At 48.2% G+C, this 27,968-nt stretch overlaps 2 protein-coding genes across 2 annotated transcripts; both read left to right on the forward strand.

Moving 5' to 3' along the window:
- The first annotated feature begins 1,161 nt into the window (after window positions 1-1,161).
- On the forward strand, window positions 1,162-2,423 carry Fcrl6 (Fc receptor like 6). Its single transcript, XM_087906003.1, is given in 3 exon segments — window positions 1,162-1,177; window positions 1,623-1,828; window positions 1,949-2,423. Coding segments are annotated over 3 exon segments (585 nt in total). The 3' UTR covers window positions 2,312-2,423.
- Window positions 2,424-12,387: 9,964 nt separating this feature from the next.
- Window positions 12,388-22,774, forward strand: Slamf8 (SLAM family member 8). The gene is made up of 5 exons (XM_087906123.1): window positions 12,388-12,575; window positions 14,863-15,189; window positions 19,059-19,364; window positions 19,445-19,552; window positions 21,456-22,774. The coding sequence occupies exons 1-5, from the start codon at window positions 12,542-12,544 to the stop codon at window positions 21,527-21,529; spliced, it is 849 nt and encodes a 282-aa protein (XP_087762249.1). The 5' UTR covers window positions 12,388-12,541; the 3' UTR covers window positions 21,530-22,774.
- Window positions 22,775-27,968: the final 5,194 nt, after the last annotated feature.

The raw sequence follows: 27,968 nt of genomic DNA on the forward strand, positions 1-27,968 counted from the left end.
GGGGGAAGTTACTGAGTGGCTTAGTGATTAAGTAGATGAGTGGTAGGTGCTGGGTGTTTTGGGAGCTGGTGGTTGGTAGCGCAAAATGACGTAAATACCACCTGTTAATGGAGAAGTTTTTCTGCAACTTAATTTAATTTTATCACTTTGTTCTCTTGTAGTTACCTGTGTGGGGACAAATTGTAAGTCTTATCCACGTCTCTCCTGATTCCAAGTTTTCTCCTGGACCAACATTTTAATGAGAAGGGATATAATAATACCCCTGGGGCCCTCACTTGCAAAGAATACCCAGGCTAGGTCCTGTCGTCAGAATCCCTAACTTCTCTTGTCCACATCAGAGCACAGAGTGCCTTTGAGGAGGACAGACAGAGAAAACCCATCTCTCCTAGACTGACGGAAGATGAAACTCCCTTCTCAGGGTAGAGATAAAAGCTAGGTCTGGGGAAGCCAAGACCAAACGTTGTTTGTTGTTGTTGTTTTCCTGGTGGGCATTTATGTAGCTCTCATTAGGGGTCACGACTGAAGAAAATGCCACACTGGGGGATTTGAACCAACAGAGGAAAGTAAGAACAGAATCAAGAAGAATGAGGTCAGACAATGAAGCCTGCTCGGAAAACTTGACAGTGTGGTGGGGGAAAGAGAACGGGAAGAGGAAGACAGGAGGGAAGAAAGCCAGAGGGAAGGCACAGGACGGGACGGGTCGGGGAAGCAGAAGAGTGAAGAGAGAGTGGCAAGGAGCAGGCCAGCAGAAGAAAAGGAAGTCGAACTCCTGCCCCCCCCTGGCCTAACACGAAGAAGCAGAGACAAAGGCACCACTGTCCTGGAGTCTCTGGCCCTAGTGCGAGGTCTCCATCTGGAACAGAGAGAGAACAGTAAAAGCAACGGAACCTGTCATTCCTGGTTCTGTCCCCATGTTTCACACCTAGGGTACATCTACCTCCAAGCCTGGTCATACCCTGTGTTTGAAGGACACACACTGACTCTATGGTGCTAGGCAATGAGCCACACACCGTCCCAGGTGAAGTTCTACAAAGATGGAAAATTCCCTAATTTCTCTGTGAACAACAGCCTTCTGTCCATAAAGACAGCAACAGTGAGAAACAGTGGGAATTACAGCTGCAGCTGGCAAATGGTGCATTTGAATAAGCTTCAGAGCCAGCCATGATCGAAGTCCAAGGTGAGTAGCCAGTTGGAGGGGTCTGGTGGAACGGTAAGGTACTGTTCGGGGATCCTGGAGGTCAGTGGCTCTAGGACCCCTCACTCTAGATGATGCTGAGCCAGTTCGTCGGGCCCTGAGGTAGTCACAGTGTTGTCCAACATGTAGCTAGAGGATGCAAGGAATTTGGAAGAGTCCTGGACCAGCACATCTACTCATTTTTCCCCTCTGAGGACCACAACCACTAAGGGGTCTTCTGGCTCTGACTTTCTGGGGTTCTAACAGGATCTGACTTTGTAGGAATCATTTCAGACTCACTGCATGAGGACAATGGACACATTCTGAGAATTAAGCTCTCTTCTGGATCTCATAGTTATAGCCGGAGTGATGTGGAAATCAGTTCTCAGCCTCTAGGGCTACACTGTCTGGGACTTTCTTCCTGAGCCTTGGGCTTGTGTCTCCCCAGAGTTGTTGTCAGAGGTGCATCCCCAGAAATCAACCTTGTGGTCCTTTTACTCTTTTCACAAGGACAGTCATGTCATTCAAAACAGGGATCACAGACCAATCCGCCACATCTCAGAAGTCAAGGAGGAAGACTCTGGGCCTTACCATTGTATGGTGGCCACTAAGGATGACCTAATCCAGAAACAAAGTCAATAGCTGGAGATCTAAGTATAGTATAAGTAAATGAGGAGAGAGAGGCACTCCTGAGGGGTCCAGACGTCAGGCAACAGGCCTCCATGGGAGTAGGTAAGCGGCTCCAGGGGAGAAGGGATTCTGGAGCCAGGACAGTCCGCCTGATTCTCCCATCCCATATGCCGTCCAGTGCTTGTATCCAACTCGGTGGTTACTCTGCAACACGAAGCCACTAACCCTGCTGTAGGATACACAGTGGAGTTTCTCCGTGAGACCCAGAGGTTCTACCTTCCAATCTCGCACTCATTCTACCTTGATGGAGAAGTCCTAGGGGAGTTCCTGGCTTCTGCTGACAGAGTGGCCTCGCTCCTCATCTCGGTGAAGTCAGAGTGGAGTGCTCAGAACTGTTCCTGTGAAGCTAAAAACAAGGTCTCCAGAGAGAGGAGTGAGCCAGAGAAGTTCCCCTTGGCTGGTTTGTTTGGTCCCACGCCATCTCCGAGCCGCAGGGACTGCCAGTAATCAGAGCTCACTTTTCTGTCACCTCCCACCACACCTAGCACAACAATGGCTTGTGGCAGGCTCTGCTTAACATGGACCACAGACCCCAACTGAAATGTCTATCCTCTGGACAGTAAACAAGAGCTGGGATGCACAGGTCCATACTCACACCCGCCCTGAACAGTGTGGTACCCAGGGTGAGTCTTCACTGGATGCTAACACATCAGACAGGAAATGTGATAGAGAGGGCAGATCGATGGCCAACGCCCAACCCTGCCACTCTGTAGCTTAATCCAGAGCTCTCTAAGGGTCATCAAATTATCTCCCTCTCAGGGACGTTGTGAGGCTTCAAATTAATGAGATAAAATACAGTTACAAGTAATGGGTTCAAGTGGTCCATAAGTGGCTGGCTGTGAAGTTCCCACTCTGGGACAAGCAGATCACACACCAAGTTCCTCCCGTGTTTATCGTCTGAAAAGGCTATTGAAAATTCTGATGTGGACAATTCTGTAGAGAAGAAGTAAAAAAACAAATCAGATAGTTGAGATCCCTGAGCGTCTCTGTAACTTTTGATATCTCACATTCTCCCTACCTTGGTGATGATATTTAAAGCATGAATACTGACTTTCAAAATAATCACTTTGCACATGGACGTGTTTAGTCCTCCTTGAAGCAAACCACACTTAAAGGACTGGCCATCAGTTTCAAAGATATTCAGTTCCAATTTGTTTCTAGGTCTTTAAATCTACCTATAGATATTTAAATCGACCCACCTCTCCCTTCATGGGAGCAATATTCTTATTTTCTATTTAGTCTAGGGCAAAAGCAATTGATTTAATAGACTTCTAAAGCAAGATGTATTTATTCAAGTTTGTAGCTCTTTCTGCTAAGTTTTGATGAACTTTCTGGAAGCTTACTTAGTCATCAAGGTAGACCAACCCCACGAATCCAAGATGTTCCCCTCTGACTAGTCCAGAAGCCTGAATGGTGTTCTCTCTAAGCTCAGGACTGATTTCTTCACTCACTGGATACCCAGTTAGGGTCTGGGCTAGTCTTTAGATTCTTCTCCTTTTGTCAATATAACAGTCCTTATCCATCCAACTTCCCATCATCTCCTCCTTCTTTCTCATCTAAAGTCTAGAACCTGTTCAAGCAACATTTGCTTTCAGATATTTCTGCATGGTAAGAGAAAGACAGAGTCGGGTCAGATTCCCAGGTCAGATCCCAACCCCTAATTCTTCCTGTTTCCAGATTCTATTTAGAAGTAAAGGGGTCTGTACTCTCTTGGGGAAGGGCACTAGCCAGGAGGTGGGGGGAGATGAGTGCAGACGCCCTGACCTGAGTGTTTCTCCTTCCACAGTCAGAACTGAGGAGCTCACCACAGAAGAATAAGTAAGCAAGAACCCTGCCCTTCCTCACCCTTTGTCTTGTGCCTGCTTCCCTGGACTGACCTAATTTTCTTGAAGGACAATCATATATCATCAATGCAAAGGAGAAAAAAAAAACACAGCTTGGTGAAATTACCACCAGCGATCTGGATCCAAACAGCATGACCTATCAAGACCATCTTAGTGTCTAACGGTGCTATCCCTATTAGTGCAATGTCTCCCTCCGACGTGTCCATTTCCAGCCTCGGCTCCCAGTTTCCAGCCTCCCCAGTTGCTCCCAAGAGCTCCATGGTGCTCCCCAGTTGCTCCCAGATCTTTCTGTGACTCATTCAGTTCCTGGGCCCACAGTGAGAGAGCCTCTATGCCCTATTCCTGGTCAGGGGCTCCTGAACTGTGGGGTCTCTTCTGAGTGGGAAATCAGGTAATAGTGTGGGAACGAACAATTTCCACCTTCACATACAGAGAGAGAGAGAGAGAGAGAGAGAGAGAGAGAGAGAGAAAGAGAGAGAGAGAGAGAGAGTTCCAGAAGTAACACTGGACACAGAGCTACAGATATCTTCTTTCAATGCAAATGGAAAATGGGTTTTCTTCCAGATAGACAGACAGACAGATAGATGATGGACAGATGATAGATAGAGATAAATAGATGATAGGTGATAAATGATACATATATGGTGATAGTAACATAACTGACAAAAATAATAATAATGATGATAAATAAGATATTAGATAACTAACTACCGTCAGATACGTGTGTCTGTAGATAAATTCAGACAGATGAATAGATTTTATACAGAAAGAGAATATGTTTACCTTTATCCTGAAAGGAAGGAATGAAGCTGTGACTGTAGGACTAAAAGGTCTAAAAGTAGCAAGATCAAGGTCAGCCAGAAAATGGGTTGCCCAGATAATTTCACAGAATCTTGACAATGGGGCCAGAGCCCTGAAGCCAGCAAGGACTCTGCCTTCACCTGCAGCTCTGAGCATGTTCAGCTCAGAGACAGAACTCAGCTTGCCCTGAGCTCCAGATTGAAGAGTGCACCAGAAAAGTCTGTCATTACATTCTTGATAAAAAAAAAAAAGTTGTAAAATCTATTTTGTTAAAAGAAATACATACATTTGCTGAGTGTGGTTTTTATGGGCCATTTGAAGCACCTAACAGTTTATAGTTGGTTTGAGGCATCCAAACTCAGTAAAGGATGCTGACACATGCTCTTTTAGGCCCTGGCCCAGATATACTGGCTCCTGTGTTAGAATCACAATCAGCAGAATCTGACTTACAGAAAGGGACTACATCAGACCCCCACCTGTCTTGCCTGTGAAGGAGATACCAATGTTATCTTCCAGGCATCACAGACCCGCTAACATCATATATATTGGCTCCCTGGGCTCCCCAACATGAACGCTATTGCAGCTACCTGGTGCTTATAGACAGGCAGCTGTTCAGACCCAACCCCAGACCTGCTGGATGAGAATCTGAATTTCAATATGATCCCCAGGCAATTTGCAAGTGCTTTCAAACGGGCTGATCTGTTTACAAGACGCATTATGGAAACGCATCCATCCCCCGTAATTGTCTCCATAGGTTCTGCCCTGAAGATGGGGAAGCCAGAAACACCACCCACGCTATCATTTACTTTTTCACTTCTATTCCTTTTTCCTCCTTCCCTTCTCCCACCCCAGCCCCTTTCCTCCCTATCACCAATCCAGGAAACACCACGCCCCTCTCTCTTTGCTACTCCCCAGAAAACCTGCTGAGCAGTTCAAGTTAGATGTTCTAGGGGCAGAGGACCCCTATGGGTCACCAGAGTGTGCCTGCGGACCCCAAACCATTACTACTCCCTTGATAGAAAAGCTGTCCCCTTCATAAAAGAGCAAAACACAGACGTGTCAGCTCAGGAAGGAAAACACTGTTGCCAAGGTCCTGGAAACCTCCTGTCCTTCCAGTTGTTCTCAGGGACCCTAGGCCACCTCCTTCCTGAGCTGTCCCACCTCCCCTACACCAGTGACCCAGTCTGGGTCCAGTCTTTGAATCGCTGTAAGAAAACTGTGACAAATGCAAAAATTACAACAAATATTTAGAAACTTTTATAGCAATCTGACAGTAATTTTATGTTTGTTTAATACAATCATAAAAAAATTAGAGTTTGTATTTGGTAGGTATGCCCTTTTTATTTCGTTTTTCTAGTAATTTACTTTTATTATAGTCTACAAAAGTACAAGTCCATAATGGATTGAAAATTTAAGAAAAAAACTAAAAGCAGGTTGTTTGGCTCAGACAAATGAGAGGCCAATCTACAAACACACACACACTTCTGGCTACTCAGAAACTTTGCTCATTCCCTGGTACCTGTCTTTATAGACATAACTGAAAAACGGAAAACATCCTTTTCCCTAGTTTAGAGAAGTATAAGCTGCAATTTTTAAAAAAAAAATGAACCATTACTAAGAAGAAAGAATGAAAATTCCACCCAAAAGTGCAGAGAATAGGTCTATCTGAGGATGCCCATCGTTTTCAGCCTGTGCTGTCCTGGTTTGTGGGATGTCAGCATCAAGGCCAAAGCCCCACATCCAATCCTGGGGGCAGGGGTGTAGCTCACAGGAGGAAAGGGAGGGATGCCATCAGTTCTCAAGGGACAGGCCCTGCTGGCACTGAGGAAGGGCACTGGAGAGTCTTGGAGGCTGCCGCCTGCCAGGGACATCTGATGTCACCCGTCACAGGAGTGCTCACCTGCAGCCTCCGCACCTTCTGGGCTATGAAACATCTTCTTCTCTCCAAGCCGGAGTTCAATGCAAACATTTTTGTATCTAGATGAACGTGTTGCCTGTGCTTTTTCTAGTAACGTGGGCTCTATAGATTCACATTACAGGATAAGGGCAGAGGGAAGGGTACAGGGAAGACTTCAGTGTCTGGGTGGAGGTTAAGTGCAGCAGCCTGAAATTGTTCCTTAAAGGAGAGAGAAGGAAGCCCACAGCTGGGAGCCGCGTGACTGCCCTCTGCTGGCCCTCTCCAACACTCAAGAGTTTATGTGTCACCTCATGAACACTCAGTCCAACCCATTCATGGGAAAACGACATCTTAAAATACAGAGACTTGGGGTGCAGCTCAGTCGGTACTGCGGGGTGTGCAGAAAGTCAAGACAGCACCTCAGAAGCCAATGTGGTGGTGACTGCCTGGGGTCTCAGCACTAGTGAGGTGAGCCCAGGAGGATCAGAAGCTTAGTGTCATCTTCAGTGACACTGAGAGTTCCAGAACAATCCTGGCTGTATAGGACCCCATCTCAAAAGTGTGTGTGTGTGTGTGGAGAGGGGGGGGGGGGAGAGTTGAATAATACAATACCTGGTCATTGTTTTGTACATGGCTATACAGTTTAGTTACAAGACAAAATAGAGCCAAGAGGGTTGCATGCCTTGAGATCCTTTTCAATTCCGGCTTGGTTTGGCTTTGGCTATGAAATAAGGTCTACATTTTTTTTTAATGTGCAGTTCTATGTCCTTTGTGGTCTCAGTTCCTTCTGCACTGCGGGAAGCAACAGCAGCTTGCAGGACCTAGAGTCCTCAGCAAGTCTGCCTCTGCGTCACACACTGCTGACGGGGCCTCAGCAGAGACCAGGTGGAGTTCCTCAATCAGCTCAGAACGCAATCCATGTCTACTTCTTTCTTCAACCTTTTCTCACGTGAAGCACATCGAAAGTGATGGCCACTTTCCTCATCAGTGCAAGACTGCTTGCCAGTACAAGCCTTGACCTCACAGGGAGTATGCATCCTGGATGCTCTGTGAGTGTTTGCTTGATGCATTGGTCTGCACAAGCTGAGAACCCGACAAGCGGTTGGTAAAGGGTGAAGGTATAAATGAGCTTCCAGTTCCCTCTCTACCTCAATAAAACTCCATGGTGGCTTTGTTTCCTTTCATGCAGCCTTCCTTCTCATCTCTAGAAAGGAATCTCAAGACCTCAAAGGTAAAAGGGCCCTAAGATGGATGCCCCACCCACCCACTCTCCTGCAGGTGTCCTCTCCTACTGGTTCCTTCTCTCCCACCTGGGTACTATGCCCCTGGCTCACTAAAGACACCGTCCCTTCCGCCTCTTTACAATGAGCTAGAGCCAGGATGAGGCGGAAGAAGCTAGGATGACGCAGAAGAGGCAGTATGTGATAGACTTGAAGGAGACCATGCTGGCACCATCTTGGGGGCAACCAGTGGGGTATATCCGATACACACACACAGGAACAGTGACGGTGGCTGTTTCTAGGAAGTGGCTGAAGTAGTGCTTCCCCAGCATGTTTTGCCTCAGGCTCAGTTTTCCTGCCATACCACAGCTGCCCAAGAAGGCTGACTAGGGAGGGGCCGCTGGGGCCCAGAAGCTTGGCATCTGCTGACAGAACTCGCAGGTGTGGCTTCCAAGGTATTGAAAAAGAAAACTTCATGCCTAGATAGGTGATCTATTAACAATTCATAGAGCAGCAGCCCACCAACCCAGAAGATTAGTAAAGGTGCCTGATGAGCTGAACACAGAGAGAGCTGGGCTCCCAAGGCAGGAAGGGCCAGAGAACACAGATAATGAGGAAGAAATGGGCAATCAGACATTTTCAAAAGTTATAGTCCCCATGGGATTGAAACTGTGCTGGAGCCATAGCTAGGCAGAGTGCTTGCTTAGCCTACACAAAACCTATGGTTCAATCCCCTAGTACTCCATAAACTGGAAATAATGGGCATTGTCTGTCATCTCAGCATTCAGGGGGTAGAGACAGAAGGGTCAGAAGTTCAAGGTCATCCTTTATTATCAGTGAGTTTGAGGCCAGCCTGTAACACGGGAGACTACAGAAACTAGACTCCTTCCTACTAACTGATTAAATGATGTCTTGGTTTTGAGAAACGTGCCTACTAGGAAGAGCTCCCTCCAATCTGGCTTGGTCTGGTCAGGATCACAGTCCACATCGCCCTCCTTAAAGTTTGGAGGAGCAGTAGAGTTCTGTCTGCCATCTTTATTGTCAACTGTACATGTCCCCTCAGAGCTACATCTAGAGGCTGCCCATCCCGCAGTAACACCCGGGTCCTTTTCCTTTACTTTTGGTCCCCTGGGAGTTTGCTGAATGCCTCCACCCCCACAGCCACACTGCCTTAGCCCCTTTCCCTGCCTGGCTCTCCTCTCTCCTGATTGCATAGCCCCCCACCCCCCCCAACCTGTCTTCTCTCAACCTTCTCACTTCTCCCTCTAGAAGAAGCATGGCCCCACGTTGCCTGTGCAGACAGGGTATTTCAAACACAAGGTGGCTCACCCTCATCCCATCCCTCCCAGCCTGAATCTTTGCAACCAAGCAGTCGTGGTTTATTGCTTCTGTTCAGGCAGGTTGCTTGGCCACCTGCTCACCCTTCCTGTGGTCAGTGGTAAAAATGGGCTAATGGTGAGGCTGAGACGGCACCCCACAGCAGATGCAGTTACTTCCTTCCATCCTCAGTATGCGCATCCTCCTCCTGACTCCAGCTTCCCAGAAAGGCCCTAGGGAGACAGGAGTCGCAGCCCTGGCTGCCAGCTGCTCTCTTAATTAAGGAATGCGGGGAGTGGCCCCTTTGAACTCACCTGCTAATTTACTCTAGCACACTCCCCCCTGTGGCTGGGTAATTAATGTGGTGTGAACCAGTGATTAGCAGCAGTTCCTGGGAGAACCTGCCTGCCTGAGGACTTAACCCTTCCCCGGCACCTGGGAGGCAGCGAAGCCTCCTTTCTGAGTCTGCCTTTCTCCACTGCCACATAGCAGAAGGAAAGATTGTCCCCAAAGGGGACATGGGCTATTTTCTGTCAGCTAGCTGGGGGAAGTGTTAGAAGACCACTAGGGCTGACCGTGTCCTCCAAAGAAATTAAGGATCTGGCCCGATTTGCTCCACTCTTGCACCCCACAAACCATGCTGGTCTCATACACTATAGAATCATCCTGCACAATCTGACTGTCGCTTTCAGGTCATACCTTACACAACGCCCGTGTTTGGCAGCACAGGAGATGAAAAGTGAAAGAGACCTGCTCTCATGAGATCGGGACTCCTGCTCAGCTTCAGACTATCTCCCTCTGCAGCCATCTTTCCTCTCTCTGGCCACTTGCAGACAGGGTTAAAACCTGAGCTTCAATGTGAACCAGATCCCTGGTAAACCCTGACTGGTGTTCATCACCAGCACTAAGAGAGAGATCTAGATATTGACACCGCCCCCATCCCTCAGGTGAGCACGCGGAAGAAAAGAAGTTACTTTTCTGATGGCTTCATGGTCAAACTTGGAACCAAGACTAACTCTAGAGATTGCATTCAAAACCACTACCCCCTTCTGGCTTGTACTCTAAGGCTCACTCAAATACCCCTCCTTCAACTAATGCCTCCCCATCCCTCCAGCCACCCAGGCCAGGCCTTTCTTTGCCCATGGCATCCTGTGCACACCTCTAGCATTGTTCACATTGCATTGATTGTAATTATTGGGTTACACACTCCATCTCCTCCTCTAAACTTCGAACTCCTTAAGGGCAGGGGCTGAGCCTTTCATCTCTGTGTCCCCAGCACCTGGCAGCTAAATAGATGCTCAATAAATGCTTGATGAATAGATGACAGAATTGACAAGAGAGCCATAAATGGGTCCCCTCCCTTGGCTTCTCTGTCCCACAGCCAGAAACTCCCAAACCCTGCTGGGACTTCTGTCCAGTAGATCTTCTGTTCTCTGGACATTTCCTTTCTAGTTCAGGCCCTCCTGTATCTCAGACTCCCTTCCTCTTCTTCTTCCAAGCTGCTCTGCACAAAAACAGTCCCCTGCCTCCAACCAGGGTTTCTTACAGCATTCCTTCAGTCCATCAGTGGCACGCTCACCTGGTGCAATGCTTATTAGAACTAAGATTCCTGGGCTCACCTCCTCCACCCACTAAGCCAGCAATCCTGCGAACTTGAGTATTTAACAAGGAGAGCCATTGCTGTCCAGAATATCCGAACCCAGGGTTCAACCTGCATAATCAGACTCCAAAGCCCCCTTCCGCTCTTCCCCCATCACCTTCCAGAGACTGCTCCCGGACTGCCCCTCGCGGTTCCTGGAGCCTACTTGGTACTTTCCCACTACAGACTCTTCACACACTCTACCCTCTCCTTGTGTTCAAGGCCCACCAGAACCTCTGGCCTCCTTTTCCTCTTCCCATCTAAATCATGCTCAAAGTCTCCTGCTCAGGACACAATCCCTGGCCAGGTCCTCAGACACCTTCCCCCGACCCCTCACACAATGCTGACTGCCTGTATGCCAGCGGCCTTCACTCTTCCTGGCGTGTCTCTTTCTACAGGCAGGGACTCTTGCCCCAAGCCCTCCTGCTCATCAGCTCCCATCCTATATGTCTAACTCCTGATTCAACGATACCAAAGCTTGATACCCATTTGACTGAGAAGCTAGAGGCTATGCAGGACAACACATAATGATCCACACCCAGGACATTTTGGAATCTTTCTCAAGGGCAACATCTTAAGAAAACTTCCCTGCTAGGGATAGAGGTGTTCAGTAATAGAACATTCCAGAGGCCTTCCATTCCATCCCTAGTACGGAAAAAGAAGACGAAGAAGAAGAAGAGGAGGAGGAGGAGGAGGAGGAGGAGGAAGAGGAGGAGGAGGAGGAGGAGGAAGAGGAGGAAGGAGGAGGAGGAAGAAGAAGGAAGGGGAGGAGGAGGAGGAGGAGGAGGAGGAAGAAGAAGAAGAAGAAGAAGAAGAAGAAGAAGAAGAAGAAGAAGAAGAAGAAGAAGAAGAAGAAGAGAGGAGGAGGAGGAGAGGAGGAAGAGGAGGATCAGCTAAATAGCTAATGGCAGAGAATAAGATTGAGGAGGGGCAACTGTGACAGAGTAGACCTGTGCTCAGCCCCGTTGCAAATCCAGAAAGCTGCCTAACCTCACACTGGCTTTAAATTCCTTTCTCCACTAATACTTCCACCAGGGCTACAAGAAGCTCAGCTCTGAGAATGGTCCTCAGCCTTACATAAAAGCAAAAGGGGTGCCCGTGTCTAGCAGTCATTCACTCATTTAACAGCTATTTGTTAAATAGTGAGCATGTCCAGCACAGAAGCAAATGCAAGTGGTGCTGCTTAGCAGCCTACGGAAACGATGAAGCTACAACAGCAACGTGTCGGGGGCGTAAGGAGAGAGTAAGTGCACACGGGTACAGAGGCTTGTCACTCTGCTGTAGTCAGGAAGCCTTGAAGGTTGCCTGGCGGGGTGCAGAACCAGCCTGGGTCTGCTGGGATAGATGGAAGAGCATGCCTGCTGGGGAAGTCAATACAATGTGCACACATCTCAAATGGGTGCTTCTAAGTAGAGGCAATCTGGCTAGGATGGCCAGAGAGGACTGGGGATGTGGGCAGTCCGCCTGGAGAAGCAGGAGAGCCTCGCAGGCTAAGCTCGGGGTTTAGTCTTTATCCAGTGGGCAGCAGAAGGCGTTCAAAGATTTTTAAGCAGAGGGGAAGCGGCGCTCAGAACTGCAGCTCAGAGGGCTGTCTGTGGCAATGATGGTGATTAGACACAACCACGGGCAGGGTTGGATGCAGAGAGGCCTGGTGACAATCTGCAAGGAGCACACGGGCTGTGTGGGTGTGCTTGTCACCATGCTTTGGCAAGACACATGCCCAGAAAAAGGGCTGACTTACAAGAATCCGCTCCTGAAAGCCCAGTTAGGCCCAGCCAGGACCGAAGCCAACTTCCACTTTATTCAGGATGCTTTCACTTTCAAGACATCTTGTTTTGAGTCAAGATTCCTCCTTCTGAACATGGGACTTTCCGGCGGGACCACAGCGCCTGCCCTGCACTCATTTGGCTGAGGATATCCTGATTTGCTGAGGAAGTCTTCCGAAGGAGCACGTCGGCCATGTGGTGCCTCTGGGGTCTTCTTCTCTGCGAAGGTAAGTGGAGCCTGTCCTCTGGGGAGCTGAAAGCCCCTACCCGGCTGCCCTCATCAGACCTCTAGGCAGCAGCCTCTCAAAACCAAGTAAGAACCCAGAAACTAAGGAGAAATGGAGAACGAAGCAAAGTCTGGAGCAGCCTAACGCAGGGTTTTGGATGAAATGGGGTGGCAGCATTAGTGGCATCTGTAGCCAGGAGACACCGTCTGTTCTAGGACCCAGAGAAGCTTAACATGATGGCAGTTTTGAGAGAAAGTTGGGGGCAGAGATGATGGGGATCTGTCAGTACTGGCACGTGGGGACTCTACAGCCCAGGGAGAAGAGGGGGGAAGCAGAGCGGGGCTCCCTATGGTCTGAGGAATGTTTATCAGCCTGTACAAGGGAAGACAGACATTGGGTAGAGAGGAAAGATGACAACAGGTTAAACATGGTCCCTGTGGGCTTGAGGATAGTCTCCAAACCCTCGGTGGCCCCTTCATCCATCTGTGCCTGAGTCCCCCTCTTTGATCAACAAGTAGTCAACATGACAAGGCCAGCCCCTGCAGGGCCAGGATGGAGTTCACAGACCCCAAGACACTGTTGCTTCCTTCAGAGACTCATAAGGACTAGACAAGAACTCACTGCATTTTCAGACCTTCGATTGTCTTTAGAGAGGATCTTTCTGGCAACAGAGGACAGCACACAGCCTCCCTGTCCTATTTAGAGTAGGAAGGTGACGAGCTGAAGGTCACACAGCTGATTTGTGGCAGAGCCAGGACACGAGAGAACCTCAGTTTCAACTGACATCTCCCATTAACACTTATCCTATCAGGATGGAGATGGCCGGGCCCAGCAACGGCAAGGATGTGGATAAGGACTAGACTTGCGGCCAGCAGAGTGGCCAGGCTGAACAGGTGTCCTTAGCCCAACTCCCAGCCTTGGTTATATTACATATCATCCTAACCTTTCCATGCATCCCAAGGCCTTCTTCTATGCCAGGCTTGAGGTCAGTTCTCTGCAAACTCAGTGCAATTTACTGAACTCCTGTGGTCTGGTATTAAACCAGGGCACTACAAGTACATGGATGAAGACATTTGCTCTTGACCTGAAAGAGTTCATGGCCTGGTGGGAGATGCTGATTCAGAAACAGACAATAATAAGACAGGGGTGCTGATCCCTGATCACTGTGGGAAAACAGAAAGAATGTATACCTGCAGTGAGAGACGGGAGAGGTTAGAGGTGATGGTGATCTTCCAGAGTAAGCGTAAACAAGGCAGGAAAAGGGTCAAGAGGGCAGCTCAAGAAGGGTTGTCTTCCTCATACTCCACACTCAAACCACTCCTCAGAAAAGCCAGCATCTTGCCATCTCATCTCCTGTCTGTCTCTGTCCTTGTTTCAGATGCAATGATGGGCAATGGATCCCAAAGACCTGGGTAGCTGCTCTGGGTTTTCAGTTCTCTCCTTCACTCTCCGGACCTAATCTAATCCCAGCGTTTGCTAATTACACTATTCATCTCTCTGTCTCAATCCTCCCCTTCCCCACAGTTCCCTTCCTTTGTTCAAGTTGCCATCACCTCTCTCTTGCATTAATATAAACAGCCTTGAACTTCCCCCACCACCAATGCATTCTCCATGCCTCCTGTCATGACTGTCTTAGGCATTTCATCAGGTCACTTTCTCATTTCAAAGATATGTGAGACACACACACAAACACACACAAACACACACACACACACACACACACACACACACACACACACACACACAATTGTTCTGGGCTTTTTAGCCCAGAAACCAATACTGCCTCATGGCATAGTGTGATCCCACCAACTCTTGGTGACACTGCCTACTTCCTCCCCCTCCACAGAACCAATTTCATTTCCCCATGCTCTCTCCCTTACATTGCTCCTGGTGCTGCTCCCTCAGCCTGTAGACCTTCTCCATCCCTATTCCTGTAGCCACTGCTTGACTGGCTGGTTCTATTCCTCCTTCAGGTTGTTTCTTCTCCGAGGCTGCTCCAAGCTGGGTGAGGACCCCTATTAAGCTACTTGTATGCAGCCATTTTTTCTCATCATGATCCTTAATTTATTTTAATGGCTGTTTTGAGGTCTGGTTTCTCCATGAACAGAGACTTAGATTCTCTTCCTGTTTTGTTCCCCCATCCATGACACACACTACTACACCCTCAACTCAGCACAGCTGCTGGGTGGGGGTGGGGGCTAATTCAATTCCAAGAAACTCTGCTGTTTGCCAGGAGTAGGACAAGACACCTACACAGTCTGATTCACCATGGTTTCTGTCCTTACAGCACTCCTTCCCATTGTGGTTATCAGTGTCCAAGTGCTAAGCAAGGTAGGAGACTCTGTGCTGCTGGACGCAGAGTGCCCTCCCGGCTTCCAAGTGCGGGAGGCCATCTGGCGATCTCTCTGGCCATCAGAGGAGCTCCTGGCCACATTTTTTCGGGGTTCCTTGGAGACTCTGTATCGCTCCCACTTCCTGGGCCGAGTCCAGCTGCATGGCAACCTCAGCCTGGAGCTTGGGCCCCTGAAAACTGAAGACAGTGGCAACTTCTCTGTGCTGATGGTGGACACGGGGGGTCAAACCTGGACCCAGACCCTGCATCTCAAGGTGTACGGTAAGTGTACCCAACACTGGTTCCGACTCTCCTCCTGCAAACTGTCAGCCGAGCACCTGGAGCCTTGGCAGCTGGGGAGGGCTAGGTTCCAGAAAGGCATGGCCTTTGGCCATGATGCTAAGTCAGAGAAGAGCTACTCCCCAGAAGTCACATCTACACTTCCCAGGGGAGCACCTCACGAAGCAGCCGGCTCCACAGGCCACCAACCTCATCTGGACACTGTTCGTTCTTTCCTTGGCTCAGCAGGCTTGGAATGATGTTTACCCACCAGACCGTCACCTTTTCCCTCATTTGTACAGCGAGCCTTATAGCACGTACTATACACTGAGCCCATAAAGATGAAGCACAGTGGTGTGTGGGCAAAGCGGCCTGTCGATCCTCTCTAAGGTATCATCGTAGACTACAGGTGGTACTATATTATTTTATTTACCACTAAAAAGGAAGAGAAAAATGTGACATAGGACATAAATAGTTTTTTACTTACAAGTTAAATTAAACTTGAACTGTAATTAATTATAGAATTTTTGTTCTATATTTTTGTTTTTTCAATTAGATTTATTTTTTAAAAACAATCTTTTCTCATTTTACATACCTATCCAAGTTCCCACTCCCTCTACCTTCCACCCACCCCAGCCCCCAATCCACTCCTCAGAGAGAAGAGTAAGGCTTCCTAAGTGGAGTTGACAAAATCTGACACATTACTTTGAGGCAGGACCAAGGACCTGCCCCTTTTATCTAGACTGAGCAAGGCATCCCTCCAAAACGAATGAGTTCCAAAACACCAGTTCAATCACCAGGGATAAATCCTGGTCTCACTGCTAGTGGCCCCACAGACTGACCAAACTACACAACTGTACCCACATTCAGTGGGCCTAGTTTGGGTCCTATGCAGGTTCCCCCACTATCAGTCCAGAGTCAGTGAATTCTCACTAGCTCAGGTCAGCTCTTTCTGTGGGTATCCCCATTATGGTCATGAGGTCATGACCCCTTTGCTTATATTATTGCTTCTCTCTCTCTTGACCTGGTCTCTGGAAGCTCGGCCCAGTGCTTAACTGTGGATCTCTGCATCTGCTTCCATCAGTTGCTGCATGAAGGTTCTATGATGACAATTAAGGTAGTCATCAATCTGATTTCAGGGGAAGGCCAGTTCAGACATCCTCTCCACAGTTGCTTAGGGTCTTAGCTGGGGTCATCCTTGTGGATTCCTGGGAATTTCCCTAGTGCCAGGTTTCTTGTTAGCCCCATGATGGCTCCCTCAATCAAAATATCTTTCTTTGCTCTCCCTCTCTGTCCTTCCCCCATCTTAACCATCCCATTCCCTCCCTTCTCCCCTCCCTCTCCCCTTCCACCCTCCCTTCTCCCACCCCACCCCATCACACTCCCATTACAGAGCTTTTGTTGTTTTGTAGAGGTTTTGTTGTTTTCTTTCTTTCTTTCTTTTTCTTTTTTTATTTCTGTTGTTCTAAAGTTAGCACTAAGGATTCAACCCAGGGCTTTGTACATACTAAACCAATTCTAACAGGGATCTAGACCATCCCCACCCCCAGCTTTACTTTTCCTAAAAGATCTTTTAATTGGCTGTGGTAGGTAACACATGCCCGTAATCCTAACACTTGGAAGTCTGAGGCAGGAGGATTGCTATGGATTCAAAGCCAACCTGAGCTGCTTTACTTAAGAGCTAAAAATAGTCACTATTTTTATTTCTTAGGGTCCATGGGCTGGGCTTTACTGCACAATGCCAACATCGCATCGTGTGCAGCTGCAATTGTCCCTGCAGCTGGAGTGGATGAATTAGCTGAGGATAGAATGAGTTCTCTTTCTCAGCCTCTCTCCCTCCCTCCCTCCCTTCCTCTCTCCCTCTCTCCTTTCCTTCCTCCCTCCCTCTCTCCATCCCTCTCTTTCTCTCTCCCTCTCTCCTTTCCTTCCTCCCTCCCTCTCTTCCCCCCTCTTCTTTCCTTCCTCCCTCCCTCTCTCCCTCTCTCTTTCTTTCTCTCCCTATCTTCTTCCCTCCCTCTGTCTCTCCTCCACTATCTCCATTCATTTCCACTGCTCCAGGCCTTTTTTTAATTCCCATTCATCTCCTCTATCTAACGACTTGAGACAAAAATGTGAGTGGCCCCACACCGCTGGTTCAGTAAATACTCAAAAATGTGGAAGGTTGCTGAGAATCCAAATTCAAGAATGGAAAGTGGGGATAGGATAGGAGCTGGAAAGAGGAGGTAGGAGAGAGAGATGCTGTATGCAAACTGGGGAAGATGCTCAAAGCCCCGGAGACAGCTGTCTTACCTGCTCTTGACTGAGCTATTCAGGATGCTGATTTACAGTTAGAGGTTGCATGTCCAGAAACACAAAGGCCTGAAGCAAATTGTGCAACTCAGCAGGCAAAATGCTGGCTGGATCTCAGCACTATGCAGCCCCCTACCCCAGTGCCCTTGTACAGGGAATAACCGCCACAGCCACGCAGGCCCTGGAGCCTCTCTCCTCCTCCATGTCTCAGTTGCCGCACATGTGAAACAGGGACATTGAGCGTGGTAATGCATGCAGCACCCACACCACTAAGCCCTAAAATGCCTTGTTCTCGGTATCTGAATTACAGATTTTAAGGAAATTGCTGTTTTATTGCTTCCAAATACATAGCGTGATTAGAACTAATTGCAGGAAGCTGCCAAGCAGCCGTCCTTAGGAGCTCGGTTTTGACAATAGATAAGAATGATTTGAATTAGCGGATCGGTTACCAGAAATGTCGATGGGTGTTTCTACTGTGCCTGATCGTGTTTGGAGGCAGCTTGTCCTCTTAAGTGGTGTAAATATCCCCCCTGTAATCTCTGTTTATACTATTAGTATGCCCAGCAAATCATTTCTTTTTTCATATCACAAATCCCACCAGATTGAGCTGGCATTAACGAGGTTTTACTCTGCTTGACTTTGGAATGCTGTCAGCGACTCGGCCCTCCTGTTGTCACTGTAATGCTCTCCCACAGGCCCCGTTGCTGGAGACTCGGGGTTTACTCATCAATCTCTAAAGGAATGAGGAGCCGCTGCTTAGGATGCCAGGACACTATTAGTTAGCAGCCCAGGTATCAAACACCAATTTGCCAGCACTAGAGAGCGAAGGTTACAGCGATGACAGAGCCCCTCCCTCCAGGCTCCTCATTCACTGCGTTTTATGCCCTACCAATTATTTTCTTGTTCATCAGCACGTGTCAGTGCCTGTCTCCTTCACCTAAAGTGCAGGAATGTGGGTTCTTACCTGAACTAATAAACGCTTGTCATCCCTTGTTGACTGACTGGCACACTGTGAAAGGAGACATGAGCAGAACGCCCAGAGAGTTCCGAGTCACACCTGAGCTATCAGGGAAGGTGTCCCAGTCAAGGCATAAAGCAGTGTGTCTGACGGGGGTGGGAGGGCTCTTAAAGGATGCCTAAGAGGTCCCTAGGTGGGCCGGAAGGGGAAGAATAGGACCAGGCTTGGTGGCACAGTCCTGCAACTGCAGCATTCTGAAAGCAGAAGCGGGAGGATTGTGAGTGTGAGGACAAGCCCGAATACAGACTAAGCCTGCCTTTAGAGGAGGCGGGGGCATTTATGTGCACAGAAGAGCCACACAAAAGCATGACATGTACGAAACAGCACCTCATGGTTGGGAGAACTGCAAACCAATGGAATAGGCAAGGAAGACCAGCAGAGAGTGTAGCTGAAGAGGTTGACATGAATCATTCCATAAAAGCTTTAGATACCGAGCTAAAGAATCAGTAACTGGACGGTCAATGAGATTGAAGAACAAAAGAAGCATCTAACCAGGCATAGAACCCAGACACGGAGCTGTGGACTCCGCCCAGCAGCCCTCTAACCCACTGTCATTCTTACACAGACACAGTACCCAAGCCCATGGTGCAAGTGTTCACTGCTGCAGCGGAAGAGGCGCAAGCCCCCAATACCTGCCAAGTCTTCTTGTCCTGCTGGGTCTCCAACACCAGTGATATAACCTATAGTTGGCGGCAGGAGAGGACAACGGACGGTGATGCCGAACTGCACAGCTTTTTCTCAAATGGACAGTTGCTAAGTGTCTCACTGGGGCTGGGAGACCAGGATGTGGCCTATACCTGCATTGCCTCCAACCCCGTCAGCTGGGATACGGCCACAGTCACTCCCTGGGAGAGCTGCCATCATGAGGCAGGTACGCTAAGGACCAGTAGGCAATAGTTTGGGGATTGTGGTGCATCAGACTCATTTCTGACTCTGCCTTCCATGACGCAGCCTCCGGGAAGGCCTCCTACAAGGATGTGCTGCTGGTGATTGTGCCCATCTCACTCTTCCTGATTCTAGCTGGTCTCCTTGGGGCATGGCACCATGGCCTCTGCTCAGGTAGGAGTCTTATATGTGCAAAACATGGGGGAAGGGAAAGCCGGGGCTGGACCTCCTCCCACTTAGATTCAGAGGCCTGCCTCTTTGCTTCTCCGGTCTCATGTCTTGGCCCTCCCCTCAGACTTTGGTCTCCAACCAGAACAACTTGATTTTCTTTCTGTGGTTCCTCAAAGGAGCCACTCTCTCGCCTTCCCCACAGGCCTGTGCACACTATAGTCTCTCTGCCTAGAAGGCACTTTCTGTGATTTTCCCTTTCCATCTGGCCCTCTCTTGCTGAGTCTTCAAGGTGAGCGTGTCCCAGAAAGCCTTCCCTAACTCCCCCCATCTGCCTACCTTCAGTCTGATTAATATCCTTCCTTTAATCGCCTTTACTAACTCCATCCCAAGGACTAATTACTTGTCTGCTCCTGCTGACTTTTGAGCCTCACCAAAGCAAAGGCTGGGTCATGAGGAGACATACTGAGACATTTGGGGAGTGGGGAGTTCCTTGAGCAACAGGGTTCCTGAGACAGGAACAGCAGTGGTGAATGGTTATTGAGGGGAAGTATTGATGAAATCGATGAATCCTACTCTCTTCTTGCCAACCTTTTGTTTTTGTTGTTGTTTTGTTTTTTTTGTGTTGTTGTTGTTGTTTTGTTTTGTGGGACAGGGTTTCTCTGTGTAACAGTCCTGGCTGTCCTGGAACTCGCTTTTGAGGCTGGCCTCAAACTCACCGAGATCCACCTGCCTCTGCCTCCCAAGTGCTGGGATTAAAGGCATGAGCCACCTCTGCCCAGCTCCCTGTCAACCATTCTTAGGAAAGGAACGCTCAAGAGAAGCCCCACCCCCACCCACCACCCACCACCTACCACCCACCCCCGGCCAGTGGCTGATAACACCAACTTCTACAGAGGAGTGGTAAGGAAAACCTGGTCAGCTCAGGTTTTAGGCTCTCTACACAGATAATCATCCCTGCATCCTCCTAGATGCCCTCTGCCTTGACCCTGAAGGAGCATCTCAGATGGAACAGGCTTCATGGCTGTTTTCAGGCTGAGCTTGGTGGTCTTACTATGTTAGCAGTGCCCTAGAAGACCAGGGTCTTCTGGGACCAGGGCTTGGGTCCAGGAGTGACAGGGACTTGCACATTTTTCTCAAGAGGCAGGGAAGTTGAGGTGGAGGTGCACAGCTTAGACGGCACTCCATTTGAGGGTCCTGTCTGTGAGGAAGAGGGTCTATCCCACACCCTTTGCTCCCCAAGATTTGTGGTAAGAAGGTAGAAGCCAAGAAAAGATCCGTTTTTAAAGACTGTTTTATTGAGCTATAAACCATACATTGTACAATTCACCTAGTTAAAGTGCACAATTTAATGGCTTTAAGTTAATCCAGAGCTTTACCTCCAACCCACAACCAATTTTAGAACATTTCTCTCACCTCCCCCACCAAAAGAAGATTATAACCACTTAGTCAACACTTGCCAACTCCCCTGTGTTTTCCCCAGCCCTAGGCAACCACAAGTCTACTTTCTTTATCTATTCTGGGCAGTTCACATGAATCGAACCCCACTATGCGGTTCTCTGTCATAGGCTCCTCTCGCTTAACCTAACATCATAAAGGTTCATAAAAGAACAACTGTGGCCACCTGGGTAATGTAAAAGCTCCACACAATATGTCCAGGGACTGGTCCTAGCTCAGCCACGTGACGTCTTGTCATGTAACCAAGCGCGGCACAGCCCTGACTCATGGTATGGGTGCAGACGATATGTAGACATTAAGAAGAACGTCCTGTTCTTAACAAACATCCCCTTTCCCGTGAGGGGTGACTGGGCTCAGGAGATCTAGTGTTCAGGGCCTGAGGACGAGTATGGAGGATGAGTATGCCGAGAGGCCAAACACAGGAGGGGTAACCTTCTGATCTTCTCACCAGGGAAGAAGAAGGATGCTAGCACTGACAGAGTGGTTCCAGAGACGGAGAATCCCCTCGTGCAAGGTACGCCATGAGGGACAGCATAAACTGACGCTTGGATCTTGATGTGAGGCTCTGCCTAGTCACATGATGCTCCACACCTGGAAACTTCCAGGATCCTCGTCACTTCCGCAAGTCTCCCGTCTGCTGCTGGAGAACCGCCAAGGAAGCCATCACCCTGGTTCCAACCTCCTCCACCCTCCCTCCTCTTTGCACACGCTGGATCTTCTCTGGGCAAAGTGGACTGAGAAGTTTCTTCCTTAAGAGCCCTGGACGTTCTCTAGAACCCACAGAGACATTGTCTATCCAAAGCACTCATGCTTCTAGCACTATATAGAAGGAATTATCTACCAAGAGACTGCCTCTAGGCCAGGTACTGGGCCCTAAAAGATAACAGATGTTTGAACTAACAGGGAAATTGAGCTAACCACTGTCAACTCTAACCCCAGCCCCTAGAGTCTGAGATCCTTGTGTTCAAGATGTTATCATAAGAAAAGTTACAGACTAAGGAAAGGTGGAAGGCAGGGCTTTTTCTTTCTGGCCTGAAGGGCTTTCATATCATATGAGTTCAAGACCCCCTCAATGGTAATTTGAGGTTATTAAAATGACAAAGAATAGCTGACATGCCATCTTGATATGGAAGTCATTTTTCTTTCTTTCTTCCCTCTCCCCTCCCCCGACAGGATTTCTCTGTGTAACAGTCCTAGCTGTCCAGGAACTCACTCTGTAGACTAGGCTGGCTTCAGACTCACAGAGATCCATCTACCTCTGCCTCCTGTATGCAGGGATTAAAGGTGTGAGCCACCAACACCCAGCCAAAAGTCATTTTTCTGGTAGCACCCTATTAATAGACATCTTCATCACCATTAACTCTCATGCCTCCTGCATGATCTGGAGTGGTGTTTGAGGGTCTATACATTCCACACAGTTGCCAGAAAGGAAAAAAGAGAGAGAGAATTTGACCCAGCCAACAGTAAAGCAACAGCAAGAGAAGCAGCTAAGTTCAGGGTAAATCTGTCTTTCTGAAACTGGGAGAATGAAGAACCATGAAAAGCTACATGGGAAGAAAACTGGAGGGAAGGGTACCGGGACATTTTAGAATCTGCCACGTTCATTTTCAGATGCAAGTGTTGAAGATCCACCTAAGTACAAGGGGAGAGAAAAAGTCCCTACCACTCAATTGTAGATTGTCAAGGTTGCTTTGACGTACGCCATAGAGGATATTGTTCTGGCCATCTTTGGAAAATGTATCCTGCCATTGAATGATTCTGTCTGGAAAACGTCTTGGCTCTTTATTGCTGCTTGGGAAAACAAAGCACTTGATGAGTTAAACTTATCCTCGGGAAGTAGGAGCTACCAAGGTTCATGCTTACTCTCATCCAAACGGAATGGGTTTTATCCTGGGGCCCCATCCAGGCCTTGATAATAGAGGGGAGGGAGGCACTGAAGAAGCAGAAGTAGTTTAGAATATGTTTCCGAGGTGGCTTCAGTCTCTCCACCCAGGAAGTTACTCCTGCCCTGGCACCTTTCCTCTTCTTCCCAGTGCCAAGAGAGTCACTTTGCCTGGGATAAATGATGGGCACAGTCCATTGGCTGTGTGTTCACACTACACACCTCCCCTCCACTTATCCTGGATTCCGTCTTGCTGGCTTTTCTCAGGGCCCCTGGCTTTCTCTCTCCCACACTCACTTTTCTTCTATCCCCTTTCCTCCAACTTCCTCCTGCAGAGCACACATGGCACATGCCCACTCAACCTGGCAGCTTGGGATGCCCTCCCCTGCCACCTGTAGGCATTTTCTCACCAAGTCATGGAAAAGCAGCCTGTCCCTAAAAACAATGTGAAAAGGAAAGTCCAGGATATAGTGATGAGACATGGTGATTCTGGGGTGAGAAAAATACATGCTGTCCCCCATCTTCCCTCTCTTTATTCCCACAGCCTCACCTCAAATCCAAGCATAGTTCTCTTCAGGAGGAGACTCTTGGAACAGGTCCATGCTACTCAAACAAGCTACTGCTCCCATCTCCAGTGACTCACTTGTCAACTCGAAGACTTATTATCCTTTCTCTGGAAAACACAAAGTGCTCGTGGGAGACCAATCTTATTCTAAGAGACATTGGGAAAGATGCTTCAAAAGTTACACCATCCCAAGTCTGAACTGGATGCTCAGTGTATGTTGAGAACTCTTTGAAGCACTGAGGAAATCAATTTCAGATGAAGCTAAGTAGAGTTCAGTCTCATGTTCGATGGCATATAAATAAAGTATGTGATAGGTGCTGGCAGGTTCTATTTTAAAGATAAAGCAGGCTGGCTTTGTGGTACAAGCTTGGAGAAAAGAGAAAGACCCAGAGATGTGGCCTGGGACCATCTCATGTAGGACCTCATGATCAAAGAGTAAGAGCCATGAAGTTTGGGAGGCAGAGGGGACAGTGAATCGAGGTGTCTGTCTCTTTGGCAGATGTTTCTAGCATGCACACGGTCAGACCAGAACCGTCTCCCGACTGCCTTTTCTCTTCTTTGTTCTCATTTTCTTTATTTTTAGTGATAGCATTTGAACTTATTCTTTTTTTATATAAAAGATAAACACAAGATCTGCTGAAACCAAGAGGTCAAATGACAGAATACTAGAATATACCTGAGTATGGTAGCTTACACTGAAATCCTAGCACTGAAGGCTGAAGCAGAACTGCTGTGACTTTTAAAGGCTAGCCTAAGATATGTAGTGAGTACAAAGCCAGCCTGGGCTACAGAGCGAGTCCCTGTATCTCAAAACTAATATGAGAGAATGGGAGAGAGTACAGCGCAGAAGTCAGTTTGAAGAGAGCTTCATTCTCTTTATGGAGATATAAATACTCAGTGTTTTAAAGAGGGGGGAAATGGGGTGAAAGAAGCTGCAGCAATCATCAGTGGCATCCCCCGCACGCCTTTCTTCCATGTTTATGACATAGTACCTTGCCATGTTGACCGGCTCTTATTGATCTCTCAACAGTCCCTTCCCGACTTGACCCATTGGCTCCCTGTATCCATTCTGCATGTAGCCTGAAAGGAAATCTGTAGACCTCCAGAATACAGTTCCCTGGGTTTGTGAAAGGTTCGCTGGCTGTCTCTCCTTTGGCTATGCTTTGGTGATGACCAATTGCCAGGAGTGGCAGACTGAGCATGTGGGTGGGTGGTAGGGATATGCTATTGCACACTAGCCTGGCTCCCATCCCAGGAGTTGTGCTTTTAGGGAGACACAATAAACTTCAAGTACCTAGAAGAGAATGGCCAGAATGGTGAGAAGTCTAGAAGCCCTTCTCCTATGAGAAATGATTGAAGAAGCTGGTTATGTTTAGTTTGAAACAAAACGACAACAACAAAAACTCAGATGGATGCAGACATACAAATATTTGAAGGACTTTAACATAAGCCCAGACTGTGTAACCAGAGCCAATGGAGCATGTTACCAAGTTGCAGATATTGACTCATGTGAAAAATAGGACATCACAGCGAGGAGGCAGGTCTGTGGTTACTCAGTTCAACTTCTTAGGTGGAAAGCTGAAGTCAAAAGGATGTAATTAGTCAATGCGAAATCAGAATTAGTTCTAAAATTAGTTTTCTAAATCAGTTCTGCCCCTCAGACTGCACTACATCACCAGGAAAGGACTGTCTCACCTATGATGAAATACAGTTATGAAATGAGCTGCTTCAGCAAATGTGAGTAAGCAGAAACTGTCTCAGAGCGAGATCATAGGCCAGAGATTGTTCATATTAGGAAGTTGTACTAGGAGTCAGAAATGCATCGGTGTACAGACAAATTTCTGTCATCCAGGGCCATGTCAGTCCCAGCTCATAGATGCTAACACACTTTTCCCACTGAGTCTAGATGCAATGTTGACATTACCCCTACCAATCAAAGTTGATTGCTGGGATGAAAACTGTATGCTATTCCTGCCCTGAACAATCTGCAGCGGCCTTCCAATAGTGAGAATTCATTACAATCTAAGGAAAGAATGAATGAATAAGCAATGAGATGAAAGAGGCCAGTGAAAGGGTTCTGCTAAGGAACTGGAAAGCAGCCGTGCTTTGTGAAGGAAGATTTATCTAGCTTCTCTTTTGCTGCCATTTTTCTCAGCATGTTGCTTGGGGGAAATATCAGCACTGTAAGGGGAAAGTAATGGGAAATAGTTACACTATTACCAAGAAACACAAACCAGCAATCATACAAACAAGTGAATAATACACACAGCCATTGAAACCGTCATGTTTTTAGAATGTCTAAGAATAAACGCGAAACACTGGCATTACTCAGGATTCTCTGGGTCTATGCAAAAGCAAAAACAACAGCAAAAACCAACTCCTCTGGCCTTAACTAAAGCAAATAAGGAATTCGTCCTAAAATTGTGGTTCACTCAGAGATTCCAAGAAAATACTAACCAGTGTGGAAATAATTCTATGGGGTCTCCATGAAACGATTTATCCTTTTTTTAAAAAAAAAAATTGATTTTATGTGCATTGGTGTGAAGGTGTCAGGTCCCCAGAACAGGAGTTACAGACAGTTGTGGACTACCATGTGAGTGCTGGGAGTTGAACTGGATCCTCTGGAAGAATAGCCAGTGCTCTTAACCACTGAGCCATCTCTCCAGCGCCGAATTATTTATTTTATTATACTTTCTGCCTCCCAGTTGCTCACTAAAGAGTCAAAATCAGTAGAGTTAGATCAACTTAGCTGAAGCCAATGACTTTCCTTCTGGGACAACAGAAGAGTGGTATGTGACATCTTGTCAGAAGCAATAGTTGGTTTAACAAAAGAAAGTTTTAAGAAGAAACATGAACAGGAACCTGTGTAACAGGAAACGCACCCATCTGTTCATTCGATAAGGCTTGCTGCACATCTGCTGCACATCTGCTGCACTGCACTGCAGCAGAGACCCATCATCAGTAAAACACTTCACACCCTGCCCTCAAAGGCTCATGATCTCCTTGTCAGCAGCAGTGCCAGGACAGCCATACAGCCCTGCAGTGCGTTCAGAGCCGTCTCCTTATCTGTCTGACCTCTGTCCCCAGTAAGGGGTCAGTCCAGTCCCCAAGAGAAATGGCAAATGACAACTTTGCCTGGAGCAGCTGACAGGCATGGAAGTCTTCCTGGACAGGTCTTCCCAAAGCAAGGATGCTGTTCAGCTGCGTTCTCAGATTACGGAGAAATCACAGGCTGACGGTGACCTTCAGCTTCCTCTCCAGGCGGGGCAGAGAAGAGAAAGTGGCGCTGGGGCCGGAGTCTCACTTCCAGCGTAGGGGGACCTGGGACCTGGGACTGTTGGACTGGGACACGGTCTCACTGTCTTGCCTTCAAGCCCATCACACAGCCTTCCTATTGCACCCTCTTACGGGGGCTCCTCTGGGATCTCCATGGTCAGGTAAAGTCAGTGAAACTCAGGCTGAAGCGGAAAGTGAGGGGGGCAGCACCCCAACTGTTGCTCTCTGCCTGACCATTGGCTAGCCTACTCAGCACCTGACCACCGGCTGCCAGCATAGCTGCGGGAGCTCAGAACACTGGGCACTGAGCCATAGTCCTGCCCATCAGAGCCAGGAACACATCATCCCCAGTCCTACAGCCCACCATCTACCTGGGATCCAGCCCTCAAATATTGGGGAGTCCTCCTGGCTCTTATTGATTATAGTAACCTTATAGCCTAACACCCAGAAAATTCCTAACAGTCCCATCCTCCAACACTCACACGCACACCGGACACACAGAGGCACAACACAGCACCACACACACACTCACATGCACATGCAAAATATGTACATAACACACACAAAACACATACACACACACACACACACACACACACACACACACACACACACCACAGCCTTGGCTTCTTCTTAAGCCTTGAGCACACATCCCACAGGCAGTAATACCTCACCATGAGAAGGCAAAAGAGGATGTGACCTGACCATAGACGAGACAACTACAGGGAAAAAGAAAAGGGGGTACAGAGGACAGAAGGAGGCTCACAGATTATCTGGATGCCTGAACCCTGGGCAGTCAAGAGAAGACAGACCAGTGTACTCATCAGCCAGAGAATTCTATATCAAAGGCCAGAGTTAACACCCAGAGTGTCAGCCAAGTTCAGGGAGTGGCTAACTCCAAGTTTTGTTCCCTGGAGGCTGTGTCCTAAAGGGACAATGAAGTGGAATGCCTTCCAACCCATTCCCTATCAGCTACTCCTAGGAGGCCGTGCTCAGAAATAATATCACCCTGCCCTTTATCTAGATGGCAGTTGCTCTAATCTAGGCTACTGGGGGCCTTCCCCGGCTCACCACCACCAGCAAGGAGATAAGGGGTGTTACCTGGAGTTCACTCTCCCTCTGCACCATACTCTCTAAATTCAGGATCCAGGAAGTCCCTGCCCACACAAGAATTCTGAGACTTCTTTTCTGGACTCACCCTGCCAAAGACAGGTAAAACCACCCATATATGTAGCCCTATG

Source organism: Myodes glareolus, chromosome 5 (genome assembly GCF_982192425.1).
Source record: "Myodes glareolus chromosome 5, mMyoGla1.1, whole genome shotgun sequence".
In the NCBI taxonomy this organism is placed as follows: Eukaryota; Metazoa; Chordata; class Mammalia; order Rodentia; family Cricetidae; genus Myodes; species Myodes glareolus.